General features: G+C 26.5%; 7 protein-coding genes across 7 annotated transcripts; 5 read left to right on the top strand and 2 right to left on the bottom strand.

Moving 5' to 3' along the window:
• Positions 1–566: 566 nt before the first annotated feature.
• On the top strand, positions 567–1,103 carry OCT59_014037 (uncharacterized protein; the record flags this gene model as incomplete). Its single annotated transcript, XM_025310292.1, has 1 exon — positions 567–1,103. The coding sequence occupies one exon, from the start codon at positions 567–569 to the stop codon at positions 1,101–1,103; it is 537 nt and encodes a 178-aa protein (XP_025183651.1).
• Positions 1,104–1,349: 246 nt separating this feature from the next.
• Positions 1,350–1,586, top strand: OCT59_014036 (uncharacterized protein; the record flags this gene model as incomplete). The annotated part of the gene is made up of 1 exon (XM_066141916.1): positions 1,350–1,586. The coding sequence occupies one exon, from the start codon at positions 1,350–1,352 to the stop codon at positions 1,584–1,586; it is 237 nt and encodes a 78-aa protein (XP_066001999.1).
• Positions 1,587–2,721: 1,135 nt separating this feature from the next.
• Positions 2,722–6,057, bottom strand: OCT59_014035 (uncharacterized protein). The gene is made up of 10 exons (XM_025324913.2): positions 5,917–6,057; positions 5,626–5,833; positions 5,432–5,550; positions 5,215–5,367; positions 4,843–5,142; positions 4,726–4,775; positions 4,485–4,642; positions 4,292–4,412; positions 3,685–4,203; positions 2,722–3,606 (listed from the first exon to the last, which is right to left on the bottom strand). The coding sequence occupies exons 1-10, from the start codon at positions 6,000–6,002 to the stop codon at positions 3,119–3,121; spliced, it is 2,202 nt and encodes a 733-aa protein (XP_025183652.1). The 5' UTR covers positions 6,003–6,057; the 3' UTR covers positions 2,722–3,118.
• A 374-nt stretch (positions 6,058–6,431) lies between these two features.
• On the top strand, positions 6,432–6,937 carry OCT59_014034 (uncharacterized protein; the record flags this gene model as incomplete). The annotated part of the gene is made up of 2 exons (XM_066141914.1): positions 6,432–6,519; positions 6,693–6,937. The coding sequence occupies 2 exons, from the start codon at positions 6,432–6,434 to the stop codon at positions 6,935–6,937; spliced, it is 333 nt and encodes a 110-aa protein (XP_066001998.1).
• A 1,192-nt stretch (positions 6,938–8,129) lies between these two features.
• OCT59_014033 (uncharacterized protein) lies at positions 8,130–8,770 on the bottom strand (the record flags this gene model as incomplete). Its single annotated transcript, XM_025330153.2, has 2 exons — positions 8,130–8,519; positions 8,597–8,770. The coding sequence occupies 2 exons, from the start codon at positions 8,768–8,770 to the stop codon at positions 8,130–8,132; spliced, it is 564 nt and encodes a 187-aa protein (XP_025183653.1).
• A 1,249-nt stretch (positions 8,771–10,019) lies between these two features.
• OCT59_014032 (uncharacterized protein) lies at positions 10,020–10,294 on the top strand (the record flags this gene model as incomplete). Its single annotated transcript, XM_066141913.1, has 2 exons — positions 10,020–10,160; positions 10,232–10,294. 2 exons carry the CDS (start codon positions 10,020–10,022, stop codon positions 10,292–10,294), a joined length of 204 nt encoding a protein of 67 aa, XP_066001997.1.
• Positions 10,295–11,280: 986 nt separating this feature from the next.
• Positions 11,281–12,931, top strand: OCT59_014031 (uncharacterized protein). The gene is made up of 4 exons (XM_025310293.2): positions 11,281–11,579; positions 11,672–11,735; positions 11,804–11,976; positions 12,065–12,931. Exons 1-4 carry the CDS (start codon positions 11,307–11,309, stop codon positions 12,692–12,694), a joined length of 1,140 nt encoding a protein of 379 aa, XP_025183654.1. The 5' UTR covers positions 11,281–11,306; the 3' UTR covers positions 12,695–12,931.
• The last annotated feature ends 1,131 nt before the right edge of the window (positions 12,932–14,062 follow it).

The following is a 14,062-nucleotide window of genomic DNA, read 5'->3' as shown; positions in this document are numbered from 1 at the left end:
CTTCAATAATTTCTTCGTCGACATTTTTTTCAAACTGTGATCATTCATAACGTTAGATGATATAAAAAGCCGCATTAGGGAGTCAAATACAGTCAATCGTATGACTGAAAAAAATACGTAACAATATTGTCATTACATTGCACAGAGTTATTATGTTGCAAGCTTGCAATCATACAAAAAGCCACACTGATTAGTCAAATATGGTCAATCGTATGACCTAAAAATTACATAATATTAATTCACCTATTTTTTTATAAATCCCCTGAGAATTCGTCAGAGAATCAAAATTTAATGAGTAATGATAAAATCGTATTAATCATTTTTTTTTCTTATACTTTTTAAGGAGTATCTATATCATTTGCTGTATTACGTCACAACAAGTCACAAAAAGTTTATCAAGAGTTTATAGTCATGATGTATTCAGAAAAGTATATATATACCATATAGTATAAATATACCATATAGACACATCTCTTCTTACTCTTCTTACTCGTCTAATAAATATTTATAATGCGTCTCTTAAAACTCTCTTGAATATCTTTCTTACTGTCTAATTATTGTTTAACATGGAAATTGTTGATAATCACTATAATAAATTGCATACACTTGAATCTAGAAATTTATCCCTAAACAAATCTTTAACAATTAAGAAACAGATATTAAACGACATTGTCAAAGACTTTAACGAAAAAAAAGGAGCCTGGCTTAAACAAAAAGGAGAAGTCAAAGACGTTTCAAAGCATTTATTTCACATTATAGAGCAAAAGGACGAAGTTTTAAATGATACCTTTACATTAACTGAAGAAGTATTAAATTTACTAGGACGAAAAGAAATATTTCATTATAAAGATAAAGTCTCTGACTTTAACGTTGAAGTAGAACAAAGATTGGGGTCTGTTTGTTGGAATAAGATAATGTCTATTTTTAATAGAAAATTAAATACAGAACAGGTCATTAGGAAGGAAGATGAAAAATTTCTTACAGAACTAAAGAAGGTTTTAAACAGTGTTAATATGACAACGAATGAGTTCGAATTATTATTTAGAATAAAACGTAATAGCAACAATAAATTTCATCAGGATGAAATGAAAACTTTAGACTAAGAAATAAATAGCCTTGAAGTTTCTTTTCCCAACGATTTAAAAGATCTTAAGGCTTCTTTAAAGAAGCTTCTTGTTGCTCTAAAAATTTGGTATAAATAAATTCTTGTAAAGAAATGTGATCTGAAATTTGTATGTTATTTAGCAAATAATCATGTAATGCATGTAATATTTTATTATTGATGTTGTAGAAAAATAAAAAATATTAAAAAGTTTAAAGCAAAATTCTTTATTACTATATTAGATAACATGGTAAATGATGCATCAAAACCCAAAACCTCATATTTTCATGATCCAGAATCTAACAATGAAAATAATAATGAGTATGATAATAATAATATTTGGAAAATAGAGTATGATGTCAATGATATTTATAACATAAATCAAGAGAAAGAAAGTTCACCTAAAAATAATAGTGACAATAATGATGAGGAACATCATATGGCATTATGGCCTAAATTAAGGTTTACATATAAAACTCTTTGAAGATCCTACTATAAAAGGAAATTTTATGTTACATTTTATTATGATTTTTTTCCGCTTTTTAGTCGATTAACAATTAAATTTAAATTTGGAGTATAAGGAGTAAGGTTTCGTATGAAAGTGAAATTTCTCACAGGTAACGTATCTTAGTAGTAGGCGGGGTCCTTTTAGAACGTCTATAGAGGCAGGAAATTCAATTAATATCATAATGACATATTCTAAGAATCTGGCCAAACAATATAAACCAACTTACTTTATTATTACTTTGCAGAAAATACAAGTTTGATATTGTTGGTGCAAATAATAGTAAGTTAGATTGGTTTGATTGGTTTTGTTTGATTTTTATTTACTTGCATGAGGCAGATAAAAGAATTCATATTTTGCAACCAAATTTGCCTGCAATTTTATTTTTTAATTAAAGATATTTTTAAATATCTTGAAATATTTTATTATATAAACCAATATTTTTGTAATAAATCCTATAGTATTTTTTAAGTAAAAATTGAAAAAAAGGTCAATTTGATCAATGACTTTTTAAAAGTAAATAATTGATAAATTATATTAAATAGTAGCTAAATTTTTTAAATTGAAATATTTTTTCATCTATTAACCTTAGAATATAAAATTACTACCATTTGATATGTCTTAATAAAAAGAATCTGATAGAAATAAACCTGTTCTTCTACAAATATTATGTGATAGAATAACTATTAAAATCTAAGAATTTATAAATTAATATAACTTTTTATTTATTAATTTTAGAGTTATAATTTTATTATCATTAAATGCGTCTTAATAAAAGGAATCTAACAAATATAATTTCATCTTTCTATAATCACTAGATCTTAAGATATTTTAAAAATTCAAAAATTTTTAAAATCAATTTTAACTTCTACAGTTTAAGGAATAGTAAAAAAAAGTGTTAAAATTCTTTTTTTATAAATATTAACTAAAAGGTTTTACAAAAATTAATTTTTTATTATATTATTATTATTTTATAAAAATTGTATAATTTGTAATAATTTTTTTTTTTAATGATTTATATATATTTTATTGATATTAAGTTTATATATTATATAAACAAATTATCATGAGTTATATTAATGCAATTATCAAAATACAAATACAAATAAAAATAAAAGTAAAATAAAAATAATACTATATTTATTGATTTAAACTATACTGATTTTAATTTTTTTTTTTACCTATTTTCTTCTCCTTTCAGAATTGATGAATTTAAATTTAGAATAATGTTAATTATATTATTGTTAGGTCTTTTATAATATTGTTAATAATATTTTTTGTTTTCTTATAAATCCAACTATATCACCAGTTGTTATTAATTAGTAAACATATCTGATCATAAACTTTTTTTTTCCATTTTATAGCATTTTGATAAAATGAGATTTATAAGAAAAATGGAAAGACATAACATATAACAAATTTTCTAATCCCAATTATCCTTAAATTCCATTTGCTAATGCAATTATATACAACTATACAGTATATACTATATGCTAGCATAATAAATAAATTTAATCATTTTCTTCATCATAAATGTTCCCATAAATTTCTTTTAAGATGAAATAAGAAATATCACTATCACTCCAATAATTAAGATGTACAAAAATAGCAGTGATATAACTAACATCTAATATACCTTCTTGTAAACAATAATCAATTCTACCTGTAGAATTTAAAGTTTTAATTTTATCAGCTCCGTTTAAATCTTCAAATGATGATGATGATTTATTAATTGGAGAGTTAACAATTATATTTCTACTTTGTGTATTAATTGTAGTTATTTGACTTTCATCTATTGATTTTCTTGAAACATCCATTGATCCGGATCTTGAATTTGTGGCGGATGATGAACTACTTGATGTTGTTGATTTTTTTCGTTTAGAAAAAACTGATGAAAACATACTTGTAATCCCTATTGTAACTCCTTTAAGACCACCTTTATGATACGGAATTAATGCTGGCTTTAAGGATGTTGTATATCTACGAGATACAAGAGGTTCTTTTTTGATTTTAAAAGAAAGAAAATTAGTGTCATAATAATAAAAGATATTAAGAAAACAAATTTAATTTAACATACCTATTCTATATGCAATTGGATCTGCTTTATGAAATAAATTATATAAATTTTTAACAGCGGGATAACAATAAGGAATTGATGTCGTAATTTTGGATTTTTTTTTATTAGCTCCACTTATTTTCTCCGCATCAACCAAATATTTTCTAGAACCAATCTTAAGTCCTTTAAGCATCAAAAACAAACCAATAGGTGATCCCGCAGCGAAAAAATTCCAAACAGGAAAATCCAACTTAATAATATCTTCATAAATTTCCTCTCCTCCGTCATTACTATTCTCCTGTTGAAATTTTTCATCAAATATTCCAAATACAGCATTTGATAAATTAAATAATGGTGGTTGATGGCACAAAACATCAAATGCTATTATCGATCCAAGAGAATGTCCGAACATAGATACTTTTCCTCCTATTTTTTCAAAATTTGGATTATGTTCTATAAACAAACGATATACTCTATTTATTTCTTCCGTTACCGTTCGTACAATTAATTGTCTATATTTTGGTGTCATATATAATAAAACTACACAAAGAAATTTTTTTTAAAAAAAAAAGTTAAAAAACACCAATATTATAGCGATATCAAGTCCACAATAAGAATTAATTTCTACCATCCATTAACACGTCAGAAATCAAAACTCTTAAACCTGGAACTCCATCTAATGTAATTTCGTCAAGTGTACACTCTCCTTCCAAATCTTGTATATCTTCATCTTCCGACGCCATTCCAAACTTTTTTTATAAAAAAAAAGTACTTTATTACTAATGGAATTTTAATTTTATAAGATAAAAGTATTAAATTACCTTGATTTCTTGTCTCCAATGAACAGGAAGTACCTGGACTCCGTTGCCAGATTGAGAATCTTTTTTCTTATCATAGTTTGGTGGAAGTCTGCTTTTACATTCTGGTGGTGGATTATTAGAATATACGTTCTTTAAGGTTTTTCTAAGGACATTCACATCTTCATGTTTTAAAAATTTTTTGGTATTTTAAATCAATAAATGCTTCATATAAAAAAATTGATTATTTAATAAGTCGAAATACCATGAACGAAATTCGTATATCCAGCTCGTTCGGTCAATTTCTGTCCAACACTAAATAAATACACCATATTGACACCATAAAAAAGTAAAATAAAACATAAAACTATCCAGTACTTACCCGTGAATAACTAGAATTAAATGATCAATTTCTCTAATCCCATCGCTTTCTTCATTATCATAATCTTCAGTTTCTTGTAATTGTCGTTTTCTTTCCAATGCTCTTTTTCTTGCTTCAGGTGTTTGATCTCTATCAAGGGAAGAAGAATATTCTTCTCTACGTTTGTCTTTACTTGTATCAACATTTGAAATAAGGTTCACTAATTCTTCATATCCTCTAATTAATCTTAATCCTCCTAAATTTTTCCCATTGGTAAATGTTGAAAAAATCGACTTTGATAACTTTCCTGCCATACCATCTCTATAAAAACAAAATTTTTTTCTTTTATCGAAAACCAAATTTATAATTAAATTTTATGATTCAAAAACTTACGTTATTAACCATGCAATCGTTGGCGTAGAATAAATAACATGTCGTGATTCTAATCTTCCGGTTAAATTCCATCTTTTCTCAGGACTTGGTATAATTTTAATATTTCCATCGGGCCCTGTAATTTCTACAGGTGGTTCCCATGCTTTATTTTCTCTATAGTAAACATAATTTGCATTTATTAGTTGGGGAAAAAAGAAAATTAATTTATATTACTCACATATATCCTTGTTCTATTTGTATAGCTAAAGTTTCATCACAGGGAATAATTTTATTTGATTCATTCTGATAAAACCACGTTGCACGTGCTACCGGATAAACAGGACCAGACCAGTAAAGCTATTATAAAAGTTTAATTTAATTTAACGAAATTTAACGAGTTTTTTTTTCGGTATTATTTAATTTGTTACATACTGGACTAATTTCTCGACTTTCGATATCAACTGCAAACAAAAAATCTTCATTCACTAGCACTTCCTTGTCGGTTTGGCCAGATTTAAATGCTTTTTCTAGTGCTTTAGAATCGCGTTTAGAAAATGGTATCCATTCAACTGGATCTTTATCATCACATTGTTCATTCGGCTTATTTGGATCAAATATTGGAATATCAACCGCGTGAAACCTACGGTATAAAAACTTTCTTTAGAATTTAAAGAATTAGATTAAGGATGAACTTAATGAAGTCACAATGATATCATTCATTACCATCGAACTGTTAATTTAGGATAATCCGGAGAGTCACAAATTAATTCCGGAACTTTTTCTAGAGCTTTTTCTGGTTCATTGTTCATTTTTAAAAAGATTTTTTTACATTAATATCAAAATAAAAACGAGAGTTGAATAGTTGAATCGAAGCAATCATTAATTTTACCTATAAATATATGGCTAATGTCACTCACCTTCTATAACTGGAAAAGTTTGTGTCACGTAATTAACCAAAAAAAGTATCGAAATTTGTAAATGACATAAAGGCTACGTAAAAAAGCAAAAAGTTTAGGTCACAAGCTGGTGTAACTTAGATTATCGGTGCATATTATCATATTATTTATATAATAAGATTTTTTTATTACTGACGGAACAATTGACCATTTATCGGTATATAGAATATCGGTACATCGAAGTTTGACTGTATATTCACTTTTGTGATAATAATTAAATTACAAATAAATTTGGCATTTACGCTGATAATAAACTATATAGTTATGCTTTATGATTAGAAAATGTTGATTAGGCTACATATAAACAAGGATTGGATGGATAAGCCACGTTCTCCTCCTTTACCACCAAAGCCTATTACATTGATGGGCGGTCTCGGAAAAAATACTAACTTTTCAAAAATAATTTATAAAATAAAATAAATTAAATTTAAGAACTTGTAATAGTAGCCATTGCACAAGCGAGGATTTGATTATGTAAAAATAACTTTTGTGGTGAACTACTATTTAAATTTCCAATAGTCAATACAATTTGATATGATGGAGGTAAAGCGGCGTTTAGTAGAAATGTGCCTGATGTAGTATACTCGGTTCCAGTAAAAATTGGACAACCAGTTGCATCACAAACAGGAAATATACTGGGAGTTTGTACTGGAACTGTAGCACCTATTGTAACAACAAGTGAGGCAAGTGGGCCGATAATTAGACCAGTCACCTCTTTTCCGGCAATAGTAAAAGTTGTGAGATGTGGAGACTTAAGTGGATCACAGAGAATGTATCTTCTACGTTAAGACATGGACCAAAGGAAGCCGCTCTTTTATAAAACGGAATGGCATTGATAATGGTAAGCGTAGCCAATAAAATGAATACAAAAATAAAATTTCGATCCATGATTACTTTTATTTTTATTTAGTTAGCAAGTAGAGTTTTTTTTTATGAATGAAATTATCTGGAGTGTCTTACTCAGATTCATTCCTTTTTATAGATTTTTGATATTAATCAATTTGTAACATCAAAGTTAATTATTGAGAGACTCAAATTTTTATGAATCAATTAGTAAATGGCGATGTGCATAAAAAGGAGGTTAGTTTAATTTTTTTTGGTAATGTGAATTGCGAAACGATTAATTAATGCGAGCAATTAAAAAATCTTAATATTGTAACTAAAATATGTAAATCGCGTTTTGAAATTGCTCGTATCTCAGGGATAATCGTACTGCAAATAGGTTTTGCCTGCTTAATAATAAATTTTGAGAAATTTTATGGGTCATCTCAAAATTGGCAAAAAATAAATTTCTTACATTCACGCTTCAAAAAGAGCGATCACATTTTATGCATGTAATTTGGCTTACGAGTAAATGTTTTATGTCAGAATAATAAATTTGAATATGTTAATCGGTTCGGTCCGATCTGAATTTAACAAATTGCCGATCCCAGAAATAACCCTAAAAACGGTCTGGGAACAAATATTATTACAGTAACAATTTTTTTAAAAAAATCATCTCAAAACTTGGGACCGGTCGGTCCTAGTCCATACATCCCTCTAGTAACTCATCTCGTGATTTAATTGCTAGGGAGATCATGATACGGCCACTCACTCATACGGTATCAAAATTTAAAAAATTTTTTAAATGTAAAATATTACAAGAATGATTAATTTATTTTTTTACTATTTTTTTTTTTTTTTTTGTATTATATTAAAAATAGAAAATTTTTTGTATTAAACTAAATCTCACTTTATTGTTAAAAGATTTAATTTTATTTTTCACCATTCTTTCAAATAAAGATTAAATATAACTATCCAATCAGAAATCATCCAATTGTCTTTGATTTGAAAAATATGGAAAAATATTTAAATTATAGATATTTTGTCTAAAAAAATTACAATAGATTAATTATTAAATTATTTCACAAGTTAGTAATTATTGAATTTGATCCAAAATTATAATAGATCAAGAATAAAGAAAAGAAGTTAACCTTCAAATTAAATATAATGGTAATTATTATGATTATATGTTTTTTGTTGTAAATGCAATGGCTCTCGTTGAAGAATATGATTATAACAATTATTATTATTATTATCATAAGAAATTTTTTCATTATCATTTGTATCGCTATTTTCTGGGAAGTTATTGACAACATTACTTAAAGGAGAATGATCAATTTTCATTGTACGTACAATATCATTTAATTTAGCAGGGGATTGAATCATTTTAAGATATCGATCCCATGTATCAGTTTTACGATAAACTGGTAATGTTGTATCTTTATTAAATACAAGTTTTGGTGGAGTTAAAAGGTGTAATGACAAAAGATTATCGGTTTTACTTTCTTTACTTGTAACGGTAGGTAAATGTTTCTCATGAACATATGGCTAAATGATCAAAAAAAAAGTTATGAAAAAGAATAAGATGACAAAATCGAAATTATTTTTTTCTTTATATTACTTACCACAATTTTTGATTTCTTTTTTTTTATCCAAATATTCATAATTATGCTCATGATAATTAACACAGCTATCGTGATAATCAATAAGCCAATTAGCATTGACAGATTAAAACTATTAACTTTATCCATTTGATCCTTTGTATCTGGCGAAAGTTCTGAAGGTTGTGTACTTGACATCTTTTATTAATTATATTATTTTAAAATATTAAAAGTTTATATATGAATAAATTTATTAGAATTTTGTTAATAAATAATAAGCATTATAATAATTTCTTCCCATAATTTTTTTCAAGTAGCTACTCAAAAAAAAATTAACGAATAAACCGAAAGATATAATCTTTGGTTATTAAAGAGAATTCGTTTTTTTTTTTTTTTTTGAAGAAATTTGACGAACCAATTTTTTATGACGGAAAATATATCATTTTAAATGAAAAAATGATCGACAAAAGATAGTCGATAGTATATACAAGTTTCAGATTACATTAATATGATTTTTTGTTGATCTAATTTAATATTGATTTTCGAATCGGTTACTAAAAAAAACTTTTTATTAAAAAGAATCTCAATAATCATGCGGTAATATTATGAATTAACAAATTAGGAATGATTTCCTAATTAGTATAAGTTTACCGAGAAACATTTTTTTTTTTCGCGATTAACAAGATCAAAATTATTACTATGAAAAGTTCAGTTCACATGCCGAAACATTATCAGTAGATCAACTTATGAATATATGTTCGTTTTGAATAAGGGAGAAAATGAAAAGGAAAAAAAAGGAGAAAAAAATGATAACATACATATTTAGCTTTGGTATCAGGGGCCAATATCGAAGAAATAAATAAATGCAATGGAGACATCAGAAATTAAAGCGAAGGTTGAATAATTATTTAGGTTTCATTCCCCCAATATAGGCAATATAGGAAGAGTAGGACGATGTGGCATTAATTAATAAATGTAAAAAAAAATTAGAATGAAAATATTTTGTGTTATAATCTATGCAAGTTATATTTTGCGGGATTAAGCAATTTACAAAAAGAAAATAATGTAAAAAGAGAGAATAAGTAACTAAATAATGAAAATCATGAGTTGTGAGATGACATGCCACAATTGTCACATGACATTATTGTGAGCATTATTTAAATCATGTGATCTTAATGCTATCAAAATGTTATGATACTTTACTATAGGAATTTTACTTTAATTTTAGCAGGTTAAGTAATTGACAAAATGACAAATCAATGACATTTGTCATTATGAAATGTTTTGAAATTTGATCAAATGAAAATTGTCATTTTCACATCACTGCTCATAGATCATTGCAATTCTATGGTAATTTATCATATCACTAAAAAATATATTTAAGTGATCGATTATTTTACTGTAATTCTTTCGTGAATTTAATCCAATCTAAAAATTTTGTAAAAAAATGAGTTTTACGAACACTATTTACGCTTTCTCTATTTTTCGTCCCGTTTCTGCTTCGATGACCACTACAACTTGTTACATTCCAATGTGGCAATTAATTTGTATTATTGCAATTCCTTTTCTTGTTATTGGTGCAACATTGGTAAATATCGTAAAATGGACAGTTAATTTTACGTTAAGCAACGTTCTAATGATCCAATTTTTTTTATTCAGGGGGGGTATCATTATAGATGCCATCGGAATTGCCAATTACGAAATATGGGTTTTATCATTTAAATATTTTAACAAATCATCAAGATCAGCGTTATAAATTTACGGATTACATATCCCGAAATTAATTCCGACGCCAAGTATTAGGTATCACTTTAAACAAAAAACGAATTGGTTTAAATAATTATTTGTTATAATATCTTTTTAATAATAACTTGTAATTTATTATTATTGTTCATATGATTAAAACACTTACTATGTATCATTTTTGATAATATATATAATAACAATTCGCTAAATAATGTTTACAATTTACTGTGAGCTTGCTATTACAAGTCATTTCAGTTGAATATAACCATGACCATATTATCTGATCTTAACTAATATTAATTTCTCTACAATTTCCTACTTTAAATATGGAAATTTTTTTTTTTGATCACATACTTGTCTAAAATCTATTATTTATTATTCCGGAGCGGCGGAAGCGCTAAGTAACGTGATTATTCTACACGTGATTGTTACTGTTTGTTACTCCGGACAATGGTTTCCGGAAACGTTCCCTAGGAGTTTAAAAAAACTCAATGATGTTTGAACACGTCAACATTTCATTCTCATGACTTACCTTATTAAGCTTGAGATGTTTTAATTTTTAAGTCGACTCATGGTAGATCGAACTAGTTTTTAAAATTGATCAGTGTACAGTTAAACACGAGATTTCAGGTGAGTATGCAGATCGATAAATGCCTGCAATTTTGTTTCCCTCCCCCTTATAATCTCTTTTTCATGGTCTTATTTTAAAATAAGCTTTTTAATCCCTAAAGACTAATTTTTAACGATTTATAGCATTAAAGAATCCAAGTTTGGACTAATTTAAAATTTGACGGAACTTTATAATCAAGTTAAGAAATCAAAGGAATCAATCAGTATATGGACTTCTTTCATCGATTTCTGCATAACTGATGTTACACACACGTTGTACGATGTGCGCCAAATAGAAATATTGTGTAACGACGATCAAATATAAAAACTTTTTGCAAAAGTAAATTTTATTATTCAAATTATTCAAATAAAGTTGAGTATGGATAAAGATAATAAAGATAGTAAAGATAATAAAGATAATAAAGATAATAAAGATGATAAAGTTAAGAAAGATAAAGATTGGCTTGAAGCGCAAATAGAAGCAAATAGTATAAAATCTTTTAATCATGCCGAATTTTCAAACATAGTAAGGGTCGGTGAAGGAGGTTTTGGCAATGTATATAAAGCATATTGGAAAAGCCGTAGAATGACAGTTGCTTTAAAATCTTTAAAAGCGATACCCGATGAAACGACTCGTGAATTTGTTAGAGAGGTAAATTTTATTTTATTTTATTTTATTTTATTTATTTAATGATCCTTTAATTTTAATTTCTTTTAATAATTAGTTTAAATTTATTTATTTAGCTCAGACTACTTAGAAATGTATTCTATCATCCTCGTATTAATCAATTTCTAGGAATAACAAAAGGTCGTTTTCAGAGATTGTTTTTCAATAACAAATCATCTTGTTTTTTTAACTTTAAACTTTGTTATTAGATTCTAAATCTAATTATGTGATGGTATTACAATACGCTGACGGTGGAAATCTTCGAGATTATATAAGAAAATCGGTAAACCCGTTAACATGGCCTGAAAAATACCGTATTGCTCTTGAGATAGCCGAAGGATTATTATGCTTGCATGCGGAAGGCATACTTCATAGAGATTTAGTAAGTTCATTAATCATACTAGTTAAATATTGTATTTTTATATATTAAAAAAAAAAATTTGATTAATATTTTTTATTCTTTATATTAGCATCCTAAAAATGTTTTGGTTCATAAAGGCAATATGTTAATTGCAGATTTCGGTTTATCAAAGGAAGAATCCTCAACATCATCAAATTCTTCTGTAAAAGGAACACCTGCTTATATCGACCCTCAATGTCATATACAAGATAAATATAAACGAAGTAAAAAATCTGACATCTTTAGTTTTGGAATGATCTTATGGGAATTATCAAGCGAAAGGGAGCCATTTGCTGGTGAAAAGGATTTTCAAGTTGTATTGAAAATTTCTCAAGGGATTCGAGAAAAAATGGTAGAAGGAACGCCTGAATCGTATTTTAGGCTTTATACAGAATGTTGGAATCAAGAACCCGAAGAGCGTCCTAAAATTGAAGATGTTGTTGAAATTTTAGAAAGCATTATTAGTAATAGTACCGATGATTATTCATCAAATCCATCAAATCCATCAAATCTATCAAATAATTTATTAGTTCCACCTGTTCCAATAAATACTTCTACTTATACGTATAGTCTTAATACAGGCGAAATGAATTCTGAAATCAAAGAAGAAATTTATAAACATTCTCCTTTATATGTTAATAGTCATAATTCTTATAGTATTGGTACATCCGGTTCTTTATATATGGATGAGGATGTTTAACGTTAGTATTTCTTGAAAGATTTGAATCTTTTTTTAATATATATATATATATATATATATCTTTTGGATGAATTTTTACATGGTATTTTTTAGCTCATCACTTTTAAACCAATTTGATAAGTTTTAATAATAGGTGATACTTTAAATAAGAACAATTAATTTGTCTTTAATATTTATTTTCAAATTGTGAAAAATAAATTCTATTATAATAAATATATAGATTTTAAATATTTACAAAGATCACTGTTACAATATATATATATATATATATTTTTTCAGTGCATTCCTTAAAATATTTCATTTTTCGCTTTTATCAAAAAGAATATAGATTTATTTATTTTCATAGAGACATAACCGAATAAATTTAATATACCGTGTTGAGTTATTCTGTAATCACAGTATCTTCTAATATTGTAATATTTATGATCTGATATCAAATATATGAAATAGTAGCATGTCACCATTTTATCACGTGATTCAATTGTTATCACATGATTAATATCGAATTCAATACTATATATCAATCTTATATTGATAGATAACGAATCATGAATAATCTTTAAATATTAAATCCAAAATTTTATTTCCTTGAATATGTCTATAAATTAATTTATTGTTAGTCCAAATTGGACTGAACAAGTCTAACTTGAAGTAATGGTCCGATCCGATTCAACAAAGTCGATGGGTTGTATGACTTGACTATATCATTGTAGTCATTGATGATTATTGATGTCACCAAAATCAAAATATTATGGGACTAATTTGGGAATTAGGGCTCGAAACTTGAATTCAAGCCGCATTGAACTTTGTCGTCCGGTTCTTATTGATCTGATTGTTTTTAGTCTCAGTCGATCCAAGAACAATACTTATATGTCGTACAGTCATTAATTGCACATGTACTATTGTACTATGCATATTACACATATTACAGAAGGTTTTAAAACCAAAGCTTATCGCCTTATCAGTTGAGAATTGTTCGCTCAATTATAAAATATATCTCATCAGTTTCGTTGAAAAATATCTTCATCAACTTTTTATTTTAAAAAAAATAAAGCCAGTCTAAGAAATGTCTTGTGTGTTAATTATAGAAATGTCTAATTATTTAAAAAAAATCAAAGCAGAACTTAAATTGGTTAATATTTTAATATCTGAAACTTCTTTTAATAGGATGAAAATTGTATTATTTATACTACAACAAAGTTAATTCATTTCGTTCTTTTTATAAAGTACTATAATTAGGTAATAATGTAATATTATTAAAAGAAACGATTTTATGTTTAGATTCACGGTCACGTAATTGATCAATCCATACCTAATATAGGTTAAGCATTTAAGCATCATAATTATGTAATACGCGTCGATAAAAAA

The sequence above is a fragment of the Rhizophagus irregularis genome, chromosome 21, assembly GCF_026210795.1.
Source record: "Rhizophagus irregularis chromosome 21, complete sequence".
Classification (NCBI taxonomy): Eukaryota; Fungi; Glomeromycota; class Glomeromycetes; order Glomerales; family Glomeraceae; genus Rhizophagus; species Rhizophagus irregularis.
Note: the sequence above shows the minus strand (reverse complement) of the source record. Positions and strands in the feature narration are given on the sequence as shown.

What these genes read in the sequence shown, in the direction of transcription:
- OCT59_014031 (XM_025310293.2), top strand. Translation starts at nt 11,307, where the DNA reads ATGGATAAAGATAATAAAGATAGTAAAGATAATAAAGATAATAAAGAT. An exon ending in CTCGTGAATTTGTTAGAGAG is followed by an intron (nt 11,580 to 11,671) that starts GTAAATTTTATT and finishes TTATTTATTTAG; the next exon opens with CTCAGACTACTTAGAAATGT. An exon ending in GCATACTTCATAGAGATTTA is followed by an intron (nt 11,977 to 12,064) that starts GTAAGTTCATTA and finishes TCTTTATATTAG; the next exon opens with CATCCTAAAAATGTTTTGGT.
- OCT59_014035 (XM_025324913.2), bottom strand. Translation starts at nt 6,002, where the DNA reads ATGAACAATGAACCAGAAAAAGCTCTAGAAAAAGTTCCGGAATTAATT. An exon ending in CAAATAGAACAAGGATATAT is followed by an intron (nt 5,368 to 5,431) that starts GTGAGTAATATA and finishes TGTTTACTATAG; the next exon opens with AGAAAATAAAGCATGGGAAC. An exon ending in TTAATTCTAGTTATTCACGG is followed by an intron (nt 4,776 to 4,842) that starts GTAAGTACTGGA and finishes GTATTTATTTAG; the next exon opens with TGTTGGACAGAAATTGACCG.